Below are 12,794 nucleotides of genomic sequence, written 5' to 3'. Positions count from 1 at the left end.
AGAGTTTAAGGATTTTTAAGAGTTTATTTTAAGGCATAGCCCATTCTTACTGAACTGAAATATCATTCAAAAATACAGTAGTCACTCTAGCAGGACAGCATGTAATGATTCAGGAGCACCTCTGATGGTCAACTCCTTAGAAAAACAGGTGATACCCACTGTCCCTGGTCCCGTGGCTCAGCTTGTCCTCTCCTGTCTACAGTGACTGTCTGCTTCTCTCACAACTGCTAACTACTCTCCTTCGCTCTCTCATGGCTTCTAAGTGCCTCACTTAACTGCCTTATTTTTATATGTCTTTTTGTTCTGTCCACTCTGTTGTTTGTCTCTCTCTGTGTATCTGACCATCACACTCTCAAAGAAGCTGTGAGAGTGATTCATTCAGTCAGCCACTCTTCAATCTAAAGTGTCTCAGATGGTTAGAGATCTCCTGCCCATTGCCTCACAGGCCCCTGGCTAGCGCAGTCCCAAAGAGGACTGCCTTAGTTGCCCACTATGCCCTGATCCAGATAACTGGCCAGGTTAGGTGTGTTACAAAGTTCAGGACATGGTGATCTATGCATTAGGAACAACCTAGAGTCCCTTTTCTCAGAGGGGGCAGGGCCAATAGCCTTCCAGTACCCACTTCAGAAATCTCTCAGAGAAGAAGAGAAAGCAAAATAACAACCTACTTTTGGAACAAGATCCTATAAATTCCATTGCAATTCTCAAATTCACTTATTATTTGACCTCAGGTATTTCTTCTACTTCATTGAAATGTACATTGAGATATGAAGGTGATAGCACTAAATGCTACTTTGTGTGTGCTTTCTGACTTCAAGTTTTGGCTTTCTCTTTTTCTTTAGCCATATTCTAGAATGGTAGAATATTAAAGATAATATTTGTGTCTAGTCAATGATAATAAATGGTTTCTGGCTTCATGTTACAGCCATTCAGAGTTTTCCTTTTCTTTTTTTTTTTTTTGACCGTGTTCTGAAATGGTAGAATATTAATGGTGGTATTTATGAATAGTCAGTGATTGTGAATAAGCTTTCTCTTACTTTTTTCCTGTCTCTTCAAAAGAATTTAAAATACCAAGCAAAAATTGGGGAACAAAGATAAATAATGGAGTGACTCATGGATGGAAGAAAATTCTGCAGTGCTGTTCACAGTGGCATATTTTAGTTGGCACTGGTGACAGTTTTATAATAATTCTGTACTCTGGTGACAATTAAATGAAGCACAAATGAAAAACATGTGTATTGAAAGTAATTGTTTCTTTGCTTCAAATATCCAGCTTAAATCTCTCTTTTACATTAGGAAAGCAGAATTTATGCTGTAGCCAAATCAGGCATTCGAATGTCTGAGGCCTTCAATATGGAGAATGTTAATAAAAGTAAGTGATTTTGCATGCTGCAATGCAGGTGAACCTTGAGGACTTTATGCTAAGTGAAATAAGCAGTCACAAAGGACAAATACTGTAGGAGTCCACTTATATGAGATATCTGACATAGTCAAACTGATAGAAACAGAAAGTAGAGTTGTGGTTACTAGGGGTTAGGGGGAGTAGGGGAAAGGGAGCAGTTGCTTAATGGCTATAGGGTTTCAGATTTTCAAGATAAAAAAGTTTTGGAGATCTGATTCACAACAATGTGAATATACTTAACACTAACTGAACTATGCACTTAAAAATGGTTAAGGTGGTAAATTTTATCTTATGCGTTTTTTACTACAATAAAAAATGTTTAAAAAAATAAGTGATTTTGTATTGCCATTTCATTAGCCAAGAACTTCCTAACTGTCTAAAGTCATTGGAAAAAATACAACTTTGCCAACTTCCAGAAAATGCTTTCTGAGCTTGCTGATTTATATTTTAAAATTGAAATTCATGTTACTCAGTATAGGGGCACGTAGATGTTCAACTCTTATGTAGCAAGTACCTCATGTTTTTACCCGAAAGAGGCTAAAGCTAAGAAACAGTGGAGTTTCAGCTGTTTAAAATTGTAAAACTATTGATCTCTATGTCTTCTTTTTCCAGAGTTTAAAACACATTCCTCCTTTCTTTCTTTTTTCAAATAATTATTGTAGAAACAATGCATGTTCATTATGAAAAATAAAACCAAACAACAGAGAACTGTCTGGAATAAAAAGAGAAATTTTTCTGTGGTTCCTTCTACCAGCCCCCTCCCTATCCTACCTCTGATCTATATCTTAGAGGTGACTATTGTTGTTCTGTTCCTTTTCAGCTATCCTCTGTTCTTGCCGCTCAGGAAATATATTCTAACCTTTCAATCTGAGGTTCACCTGATAAAGGTTTAAAAGTGACGATGTTTTAACACGTGTCAGTAATAGGTCTCTGAATAGTCAGAGAATATATTCATAGGGTACTGCTCACTGAATCAGTCAGCAGGTGTTTGTACTCATTTCTGCCCATTGTGAGCTGGATGGAGATGCCAAAGAAATATAAGCTAAGATCCTTGCTCTCAAAGAGCTTACAGTCTAGTTGGGGAACTAGCACACCTGAGGACGTAATGAACCATGTAAGAGAGTGTATACTTAAAACTGCCATAAATGCCATAATTCTTCAGGTAGACTGTGTAATGAATATTGTATGTTCATCCAGTTTCTCTTTAATTGGAAGTTTTGCTAATTCACATTCATAAGAAATAGGCATAAGCGCTAGTTAGAAGGTTTTTTTTCTTAATCATTTTGTTTTCTGTTTCAGATTCTGTTGCAGTGCTTTCCTATACCACATCAGGACTTTATACATCACTGATATACAAGAATATGACAACCCCAGTGTACACAACTTTAAAGGGGGTAACTCATTATTGTTACCATTAAACATGTGGGGCTCTTCATGATGAATCAAGAAAACTGTTTAGTCAAGCTCCAGATTCCATTCTTGACATTTTACATGGACTGTCCCTTTATAGGGAGTTTTAGAAGTTCACACTAGCATATTATTAAAAGAGAAGAAATGGAAAGATCTAGAGAAGATATTTATTCTTATTGGAGTATTAGAGGTCTGATATGCTCCGTTTTTGTTATGCTACATGTGAGTCTCCACCCCCTCCATAGCTGTTAATTGTTTAAAGGAAATAGTATTAATGATGTAATGAAAACTCCTAATATAGAAGGATCTTTGTATCACTGCCAGGGTTCCCCTCCTTTGTGTGAAGTACCTAATTAAAATAAGTATCAGAAAAAAAAGTATCGGGCAGGTATTAACAGCCTTATGTTCTTAGGAATCTTTTATAATTGACAAATGCCTTGCTAATTGGAATTTGGGATTTAACCATGTGACTTTGATAATGGCAAAATATTTTCTTGTATTCTTTAAAAAATCTTATTCCATAACTTCTGGTAAAACATTCTATAGCTAAAGAGAGTGGTGACTTTAAGGATGGACACAGGGAGGCTGTTTTGCTTTTCTTTAGAAGGCGACCCAGATAAGCAGCAACCCATTCCTGGATGACTCCTCTGGGTCAGAGGAAGAAGATAGTTCCAGATCCAGCTCCCAGACTTCAGAGTCAGACTCTCGCAGTCGGAGTGGGCCAGGCAGCCCCAGAGCAATGAAACGAGGTAAGGGAAAGTCTCAGGCATACAAGACAACTCCAAATAATTCAGAATATTTAATGGGAATTTTATCTCTATAATAGGACTTAAAAAAAAAAATCTGAGCTGCCTTCCACTCATAGTGAAAAGAGTATTCACCTAGGACTAAGACGCTTATATTTTAGTCCTAATTCTCTTCTAAATTCTCTTTGTGATTCCAGACAAGACAGTGGGTTTTTTTGTTTTGTTTTGTTTTTTGTTTTGTTTTTTAACCTTATCTGTAAAAGAGAGATCATTTCGTTACAGGAATAAAGTGAGATACTTGGCTTAAATGAGGTTTTCCTTTTACAGTTACTGTGTGATTTTGGATAATTTATAGGATGGACTTATTTCAGCTAAATTTGTTGCACTGCTAAATAGCAGAAGAATATACCTAAAAATGTGGTGGTTAATCTGATATTAAGATGGAAACCAACAAAAACTTACTTTAGACATGTCTACGATTTTTGTAGATTTTGAAGAAATTTTTGGCATACAGGTTACAGAGAGAGCCAGTCACATTAAATGACATCTGTATTTTACAAAAGCCTTTAATGCAGCACAGTATGTTGGTTTTCAAACTGTGTTCCATGGAACCCCTAGGTACTCCCAAACCCCTCAGCTTCAACAGGAGCTGTTCAGCTCTCATAGGTTTAATATTTGGGGCTTCCATCAGTCCCTTTGCTATACGACCTTGCCCCCTTGACAGCCAGAATCAGGTTATATCACACTTTTGCTCAAAACACTGCAAGGACCTCTTATAAAGACTATAGCATGTTATGTGATTCTTTGATGTCTTCGACCTCATCTCCTCCTTTCTTCTCTCTTACTCAGCTCTGGCCATCCAGACCCTTTAGCTGTTCCCGGCACATGCCATTCATTCCTTTAGTTCAGGACCTTGCACTGATTGTTTGCTCTACCTGGTATTCTTTCCCCAGATGTTCCTTTGCCTCCTCCAGTTGAGACACTGCCTTCTCAAGGAGATCTACCCAGAGCACACCATTCAAATGTATTCCTTTGCCCTTCTCTAACTGCTAGCTCTTTTTATTCCCTTTAGTCCGCTCTACATTTTATTTTTCCATGGCATTTGCTCCCTGTTTTTTGTCTGTCTCCCCCGACTAGAATCTGTGTTCCATGAGGGCAGAAATTTGTTCGTTTTGTTCTCTTCTCTGTCCCTAGCACCCTGGGGCTAGGAGCCTGAGATTTGCACTCCAACATTGCCTCTGCCTAGCTGTTTGACATTGGACAAATCCTTTAATCTGTGGACCTTAGTCTCCTTAGAGAATGGGGGCATGAACCAGGATGGTCTCTGAAGTCCTTTGTAGATCTAAATTTCTGTTACTCTTTGAAAAATAAAGATATTACTATTATCACAGCCATTATTTGTCTTAGTCAAATAAATAAGAGGAATAATATAGTGACATTGTCCTGTTTCCCTTAAATGTTAATAAACACAAAAAATTGCCACATACTGTAATGAATAATGACTTAAGTCCTTGATTTTATTTAATATTTTCAAAATCTCCAATTGTAGTGACTCTCCAAATGTGGCTTACAACTTGCAAGTTGTTTTCTAAAATGGCAAGTGAATTATTGTGAAAAATGCTCCCTTGAATTTTACGTTAGAACTGCTGGCAAATGAAATAGTCTGTTTATATCTTTAAGTCTTATTGCGTCTCTTTTATGAAAGATTTTCAAAATCTATAAACTAGTAGTATTGGACTTGTGTGTTTTTTTTAATGTGATGTTACTTTAAAAATGATTACATGTAAAGCAATTATACTCCAATAAAGATGTTTAAAAAAAATGATTACAAAAATTAAGTGCAGTAAAGTGTGATTGTACAAATCTTGATAAATTAAGGTTCAACATTTGTTTGCCTACATGTCAATATGTAAATACACATATTTTTAATCCTTAATAAAAGATATTGTTAGGCTACTGCATACATTTTATATACGTAAAAATAGCTGTGCTTATAATCATACCAAAATATTATTTATATTCCTTTAACTTCCTCGGAGATTTGCATGATGGTCCTTACGCTTAAGTTCTGTTTTCTGCTTTAAAGGTACTTCATGGCCAAAGGTATGGACTACATCTAGTGTAGGAAGGTTTAAGATTTGGGATTAGATGTATTTCTTAGGAAAACTGACAGTCAGCATTTGGACCACGCAATTATTAAATATTGACTTGATTTATTTCTTTATTCATCTAGGTGTGTCTCTCTCTTCTGTGGCTTCTGAAAGTGACTATGCTCTTCCCCCAGATGCCTACTCCACAGACTTAGAGTGCTCACAGCCAGAGCAGAAGCTCCCAAAAACTTGCTCATCTTCCAGTGATAATGGGAAAAATGTAAACACTGAATCAGGTTTTTTTTTTTTAAACATTAATGTATCTGTTAGTTTGAGCCTCCAAAGGGAAACTTAAATATTTTTTAAAAAATCTCTTTAATTAGGAACCACTGGAAAAATCTGGCTACTTATTAAAAATGAGTGGTAAAGTCAAGACTTGGAAGCGGAGATGGTTTGTTCTTAAAGGTGGTGAATTACTTTACTACAAATCTCCGGTGAGTGGAAACTGCTTGTTATTTAGAACTGAATTCCTCAAACTATAAATCACACTCCTGATTGATTTTCTTCCATGTAATGCAATTAATTAGACAAAGCATTTCTTATTATGACTATTATAGGTAATCACTTTGCATTGGTTTTCTTCCTTTCATACAGAGTGATGTAATCAGAAAACCCCAGGGCCATATTGAACTTAGTGCATCCTGCAGCATTTTAAGAGGAGATAACAAACAAACAGTTCAGGTACTTTTTTTTTCTTTTTTTGTATCATGCAAAACTCAGTTCTCAATTATGTAAGCTAATAGAGTGGAAATTGGGTGTTCAATTGTTTGTTTATTCCATTTTGGGGTCAGTTTGATGCCCCAAAAATGTATGAAACCCCAGGACTTCTTAGTGAAAACTATAATATAACCTGAGTATATGTGAGTAACTCTACACTTTCTTTGCCCTTGATCCTTTACATGGTTCTTTCCCCACACTAACCCTCCCAGCCATTTTCTGTTCTCAAACTGTCAAGCTATTTTAGGGGAGGGTTATTTGATAAATGAATTCCCAACAAGATATTCATAATTTAATGTACTATTAAATTCAGAAATGTTTGCAATTTAATAGAGAACCGGAAAATGGCAGTTCTATGAACTTCAGATGCTGTAACACCTAAGTGGAAAGGATATTGGTGAGCAGAGGGCCTGTCCTGGCTCCCACTGGGTCACATGGCAGAGGTCGCTGCTGACCATTTCACCCACACATAATGCCAGTCTTGCTAGAAACCTTTGTTAAATTAAAACAAGCAAACAAGAAAAACAAGCTATTGAGACAGTTTGGTATGTGTGATTTAAAATTCAGATGCTTTATTTCTGAAATGCCTTCAATAATCATTATTTTCTTATCTTGCTCCTTTGGAGAGTAGAATACAATATTTTATTAGAAAGGTGCATTATCAGTGTTTCCAGTGGATAATACCTGAGGACTGCCCAAAAATGTAGAAAGGAGAATCAGGAAAAACTTTGTCTTGGAGCATGGCAGATAAGAATCATTTGTAGGCTTTGGAAATATTTGGAATTTTTGAAATGTGGCTAATTTGAACTTGAGAAATTGTGAGTTCATAATATCTGATTACATGTTCTAAGAATTCTGCTTCTGCTGTATAGGTTTTCTTATTTTATTTATAATTGATTTCTTCATTTCCATAACAAATAACTTCTCTTTATTTGCTTAAAGTGTGTTATTTTATTACAGTCTGCAATCATTCTGCTCCTCATTTCAATAACCAGGAACCTGTAGCACATTTAAGGGAGAAAAGGAAAATGTAATGAATAAACAAGATAAAAAATCATGACCCCAAAGCTTAATACTATGAAGAGTTATAAAGTAAACAGAAGTGAAAAAAATTATTTCAAAAAAAATTAATTGTCATTCTCACAAAGTGGTTAAAATATGCTACGTGATTTATGGAATCATTTATTTAGAACCTAGGATTCAAGGTTCAGCATGTTTATTTCCATGTTAGGTAGTGATGTTTGAAGAATGGACAAGGAAATGCTAATATCCTAAAATCTTCAGAGTTTCCTTTCCTATCTCTTTCTTATCCCATTCTAGTTGACCACTGAAAAACACACATACTATCTGACTGCAGATTCTCCCAATATATTGGAGGAGTGGATCAAAGTGTTACAGAACGTTCTTCGGGTACAAGCTGCCAACCCCCTTTTCCTCCAACCTGAGGGCAAACCAACGGTGAAGGGATTGCTCACCAAGGTGGGAACTCTTATACATAGCAGTATCCCAGGCAACGATGGAATTAGCCCCCGATCATAAAAAGTGGGCATCAGAGAATATAAATATTGAGTATTTATGTTATCTTGGGGTGAGAAAGAGTGTTTTAAGTATGATACCAAAGACAAAAACCATAAAGATGAAAAATGATAAATTTGACTACTCTACATAAAAAATGTAAATGTTCTTGGGAGTTCCCTGGCGTTCCAGTGGTTAGGACTCTGGTTTTCAGAACCTCTGCCGAGGGCCCAGGTTCAATCCCTGGTCGGGGAACTAAGATCCCACAAGCTGTGTGGCACAACCAAAAACAAAAAAAAAGTAAATGTTCTTACTATCAGAATTTCTCTAAGCAGAATTTTTAAAAGACCAATGAGAAGCTTTGGAAAGGTATTTGAACATGAAAAACAAGCTTTTTCTAATCAGTAAGTAAAGGATAAATACCAGTGAGGGGAAGGAACAAAGGACACAATGAGAGAGAAGTAGAGACAGTAGAGAGAAGAAATACAAATGATCAATAAATATATGGGAAAACGTTCTACTATCAATAATAATTTTCTTAAAAAGCAAGAAATAATGGATATTTTTTAAAAATCTGATCAAGGGAGGACCTCTTTTAAAAGTGTGAAATGCGGTATTGACACAAATTAAGAAATTTGCTAGTGAGTTTATTACTTTAGAAGGCAATTTGGCAATGTCTTGGCTAAAGTGTTTACTCAGTAAATATTTTTGAATGAACAAATAAATGAATGAATATTAAATGCTTTATGAACATATATACGTACCCTTTGATCCAGCAATCTCAGTCCAAGAAATTTATGCTTAGGAAATTATCTTAATTTGCATAAGATTTAAGTATGAGGATGTCCATCACAGCATGATTTTTTCTTTCCTATTTAAAACAAATGAGATATAATTAACATACATTGAAATGCAGATCTTAAGTGCAGAATTTGATCAGTTTTGACAGATATTTACTGTCACTCTCTCAAGATACAGAACATTTCCATTACTGCAGAAAGGTTGCTTGCACATCATGGTTTATAATGAAGAAAAACTGGGATCAACTTAGATGTAGAGTAGAGCATAGTTTTAAATAAATATTTATGTAATCAGGTAATGCTTTATGCAGTCATTTTAAATGTTGTAAAAGAATGTTTAATGTTTTAGAAATAAGTTATGATGTATTGTTAGGTGATAAAATAGCGTATTACCATAAATACATAAAAATGGTTGTTATGCCATTTTTGGTAAACATGTTTGTAGAAAAATGTCTGACTAAGAAATATACTAAGGTATATTAGATATCTCTGGGTGGTTTTTACTTCATTTTTGCTTAGTTCTGTTTTCTAAATTTTTTAGAATGAGGAAATATTGATTTACACTAAGATAAATATTATTTATGAATTTTAAAGAGTTCAATTGGTCACTTTTAGAACAATACAATAAGATATTTACATGCAAAATATTACCCACAAAAGTAACCTCTACATCATCACTCATCACTCATGTACTTTATTTATGTAAGAGGTGAAAAATTTAGCTGTAGATGAGCTATGCCACCATGTAATTTATACTTAATATTAATGTGGGAATGTAGGTGGGTGCTCTTCAGTAATATTTACAAAGACCGGAGAAAAAAATTGGAGAAAAAAATTACCAATACATTCAATAGAGATGCACTATGTTTTTTTCCAAAACATTACATTACCATGAAAATGTTTTTTCAGTTACTGATGGGCTTGAGAACTCCTTGGTATTGTGCTAATATATGTTTTCCAACGAACACAGTGCCACTTTAAATCACATTCTTATTCTAATTCATAGTAACTAGGTGTCCTCCTGTTTCAAGGGCTATGTTTATCAAACCCTTAAGCTTTAATATGATCTCATGGCTAAGGGTTTGTTACTTCTTTCACAATTAGTGTTTTTGTTTTTTTGCTTATTTTTAATTGTTGGCATGGCTTGTCAATTTCCACTCCAGTTACATTTCTGCTGTTCCCTGCTTCCCATTTCACAATTGCATTTTAAATGAGTATAAGTTGATGTGATTATCAGATGACTAAACCATTAGAATTTATAGACAGGATGCTTATTAGGTTTCTTTCCTACCATTTGTGAAGGCTTGTCCACCCCCATATTTTCACCTGCAAAGCCTTATAAAGAGAAAAACTCATGCTGAGTGACTTGTTCTGAGCTCACGTTCAGGCTACAATCCCAGATATGGCAGAGCAGCATTTGAATACTTTGGAGGGGAGGAGGCTTTTCCAAGTTGTCACACTGTTATTATTAAGTACAGAAATATCTAGGTAGATATTAAGAACTTGACTAATTTGATTCTGGACAGTCACTCTTGCAACTTTTAATGCTTTGGAAGAACATTTACTATATAAAAATTCATTTATTTAAAAAAAATGTATTGAGCAGTTACCACATGTCAGGCAATGAGCTGCAGGGTATTAAGATGAATAGGCCACTGCCCCATCCCTCAGAGAGCCTCATATCTATTGGGAAAGAAAAGGACGTCAGCATATTTATAATGATATATATAAAATACTATTGTTGACATGCATCATAAGGTCACAGAGAAACCTAATTTAGACTGTGGGATCAGGAACAACTTCTCAGAGAAGATTTGCCTGTGCCAAGTCTCCAAGGAGGAGTAGGAATTAATTTTGGAAACGGACAAGGAAAGGTATCCCGGGCTAGAAGACAGCACGAACAAAAGACACAGTATCTCAAAGCAGTGCCACCTATGCGAAGAGCAAGTCCTTTGGAGAAAAAGTTGGAGGGTCCTGATCATGGAGGGCTTTTTTGTCTTGTTAAGGGCTTTGTTCTTCATCCTGAAGGTGTTGTGGAACCCTTCAGGGTTTGTAACAGGGACATGGCTATATTCATGCTGTTAACAGATTACTCTGCTGAGAGGAAGATGAATTTGTGGGAAGCAAACTGGAGGTTCTAAGAACAGTAAGTGGAAGTGGTTTTCCTCAAGAGGATGGGATTCTGAACTGGTCATGGGGAAAGAGACCAGAGGGTGAATCTGAATAATGTTAGGAGGTAAAGTCTTCCGTTAGACTGAATTCAGCGACTAGGAAGTGGGAGAGATAAGGATGGCTGGGTGAAAGACCGTGCCGGATAATAGAGAGCTCAGAAAACAGGAGCAGTTTAGGATGACTAAAAGGTTATTTTGGGAACTGTCAATGTTTAGAGCTTGTGAGGACACCTGAGTTAAGAAGTCCAGGAGGCAGTGGCAACACCAGTCTCCATCAGAGGAGAGGGCTAGGTTGGAGAGAAGGATTTGGGGAATTGTCAGCATGGATATGATAGTTGAAAACACAACAGTAAGAGAAACCACCCAGGAAACTGTGTAGGGTGGGAAGAGCAGGGGACTGTTGATGGGACACTCGGGTTCCCAAAATTTGAGGGCACGTAAAGGTGATGTGTGAAGAGACCCTGGAGAGTAAGTCCTGGAGGCCAGGGGTGGAGTGGTTGACAGGGAGGGAGTGATCTGTAGTGTCAGATGCGGTCAAGTGCTAGGGCAGAAAGTGCCTTGAGGTATGCTGAACGGTAACCAGGTAATGAGTAAGTGCAGTATTGAGTGTGGAGGACTGTCCTTACTTTCCGGCACATGAGAAAGAATCAAGCCGGGAGGGAACATGGTGTCAGGAGAGGCACTTTTTCAGATGGGAAAGGCATACCTTGAGTTTCCAAATTGAAGGGAGGAAGCTGGGAGAGAGAAGTGGGAGGTTAAGAACAAAGTCCAGAAGAAATGGGTGATCAGGCATGGCGGGAGGGCACTGTGGAGGGGCTGGACTTGCAGAAAGGTGAAGAAGGATGAAAATCTAAGTTTGTGGGGCAATGAGTGAAATCACGTCTGATGTCCTCGGCTTTCTTTTATGAAGATTACTCCAATGGACAGTTCCATGAGAGTAAAGGAAAGGATTGAGAATAAGGGAAGTAGGATATACCCAAGGACAGATAGAAAGATTGATTTACCGAGGGCCCACCTGACTTCAGTGATTTGAGTTCATGTTGGTTATTTTTCTCTAAGATGCTCAGAAATAAGAGCAGAGACTTTACATTGTAGTGATGTGAGGATAGTCATTTTTTTCTCACATTTTATTATGTAGATTTTCAAATACGCAGAAAAGTTGGAAGAGTATTTTACAGTGAACACTCATATTCCCACCACCTAAATTCCACAATGAACATTTTACTTGCTTTATGCATATCAAGATGATGATTTTTAAATCAGTGTTTTATTATGGGCATTTTCAAACACATGTGAAAGTAGAAGGAATAATAGAAAGGACCTTCATATATTCATTACCCAGTTTCAACAGTTATTAACTATGGCTAATGTCATTTCTTAAAACCTCCCGTAACCTTCTTTCTCTTCCTACACGCTCCACTGGATTACTTAAAAACAAATGGAGGTGAAATTCTGTTGAGTGGATTTGTTAGAAGCATGGGAATGCAACATAATCACAGGTTTTAGAGCAAGAGTTGTTTTGTGATCAAATATCAAATCCAGGGTTGGTGGAGAAGGAAGAGAAGCCAGGAGGGAACTGATAAACTGGAATAAAATGGAAGGGTTGGAGGACTTAAACGTTTTGAATGAGGTCAAAGAATAGGAGTGGTGTGAGTAGGAGGGTGGGAGCTGGGGGAAGGCTGGGATCAGAGAGTAGAATGTAAATTTCAGAAGTGGAGCAGTTCCCAATGAAGGAAAAAGGACCAGGGTGTGGCCAAGCGGATGAATGGCAAAAATGGAAGGATAGCAAAGGTTTTTAGAAATGAAGAGAGCAAGGAACTATGAGTTAAGATTGTAGGGAGGCAGTACAGCAAAGAGGCTAGGGCAAGAGTTCAGGGGCCAGA

General features: G+C 36.8%; 1 protein-coding gene across 5 annotated transcripts in view; it reads left to right on the top strand.

Moving 5' to 3' along the window:
- Positions 1-12,794, top strand: part of PLEKHH2 (pleckstrin homology, MyTH4 and FERM domain containing H2) — a 121,696-nt gene that overhangs the window by 57,839 nt on the left and 51,063 nt on the right. For 3 of the 5 annotated variants that reach the window (XR_009506593.1, XR_009506594.1, XM_059943461.1), the window contains exons 9-15: positions 1,297-1,372; positions 2,702-2,796; positions 3,417-3,561; positions 5,792-5,928; positions 6,032-6,142; positions 6,303-6,389; positions 7,746-7,904. Coding sequence is in view for 3 of the 5 variants with exons in the window: in XM_059943461.1 (XP_059799444.1) it covers positions 1,297-1,372; positions 2,702-2,796; positions 3,417-3,561; positions 5,792-5,928; positions 6,032-6,142; positions 6,303-6,389; positions 7,746-7,904 (810 nt within the window). In the remaining 2 variants the exon portion in view is untranslated. The remainder of the gene's footprint in view (positions 1-1,296; positions 1,373-2,701; positions 2,797-3,416; positions 3,562-5,791; positions 5,929-6,031; positions 6,143-6,302; positions 6,390-7,745; positions 7,905-12,794) is intronic. The other 2 variants (XM_059943462.1, XM_059943463.1) reach the window with 2 other exon arrangements.

This window comes from Balaenoptera ricei, chromosome 13, assembly GCF_028023285.1.
Source record: "Balaenoptera ricei isolate mBalRic1 chromosome 13, mBalRic1.hap2, whole genome shotgun sequence".
NCBI classification, from domain to species: Eukaryota; Metazoa; Chordata; class Mammalia; order Artiodactyla; family Balaenopteridae; genus Balaenoptera; species Balaenoptera ricei.
This window is presented reverse-complemented; position numbering and strand designations above follow the sequence as displayed.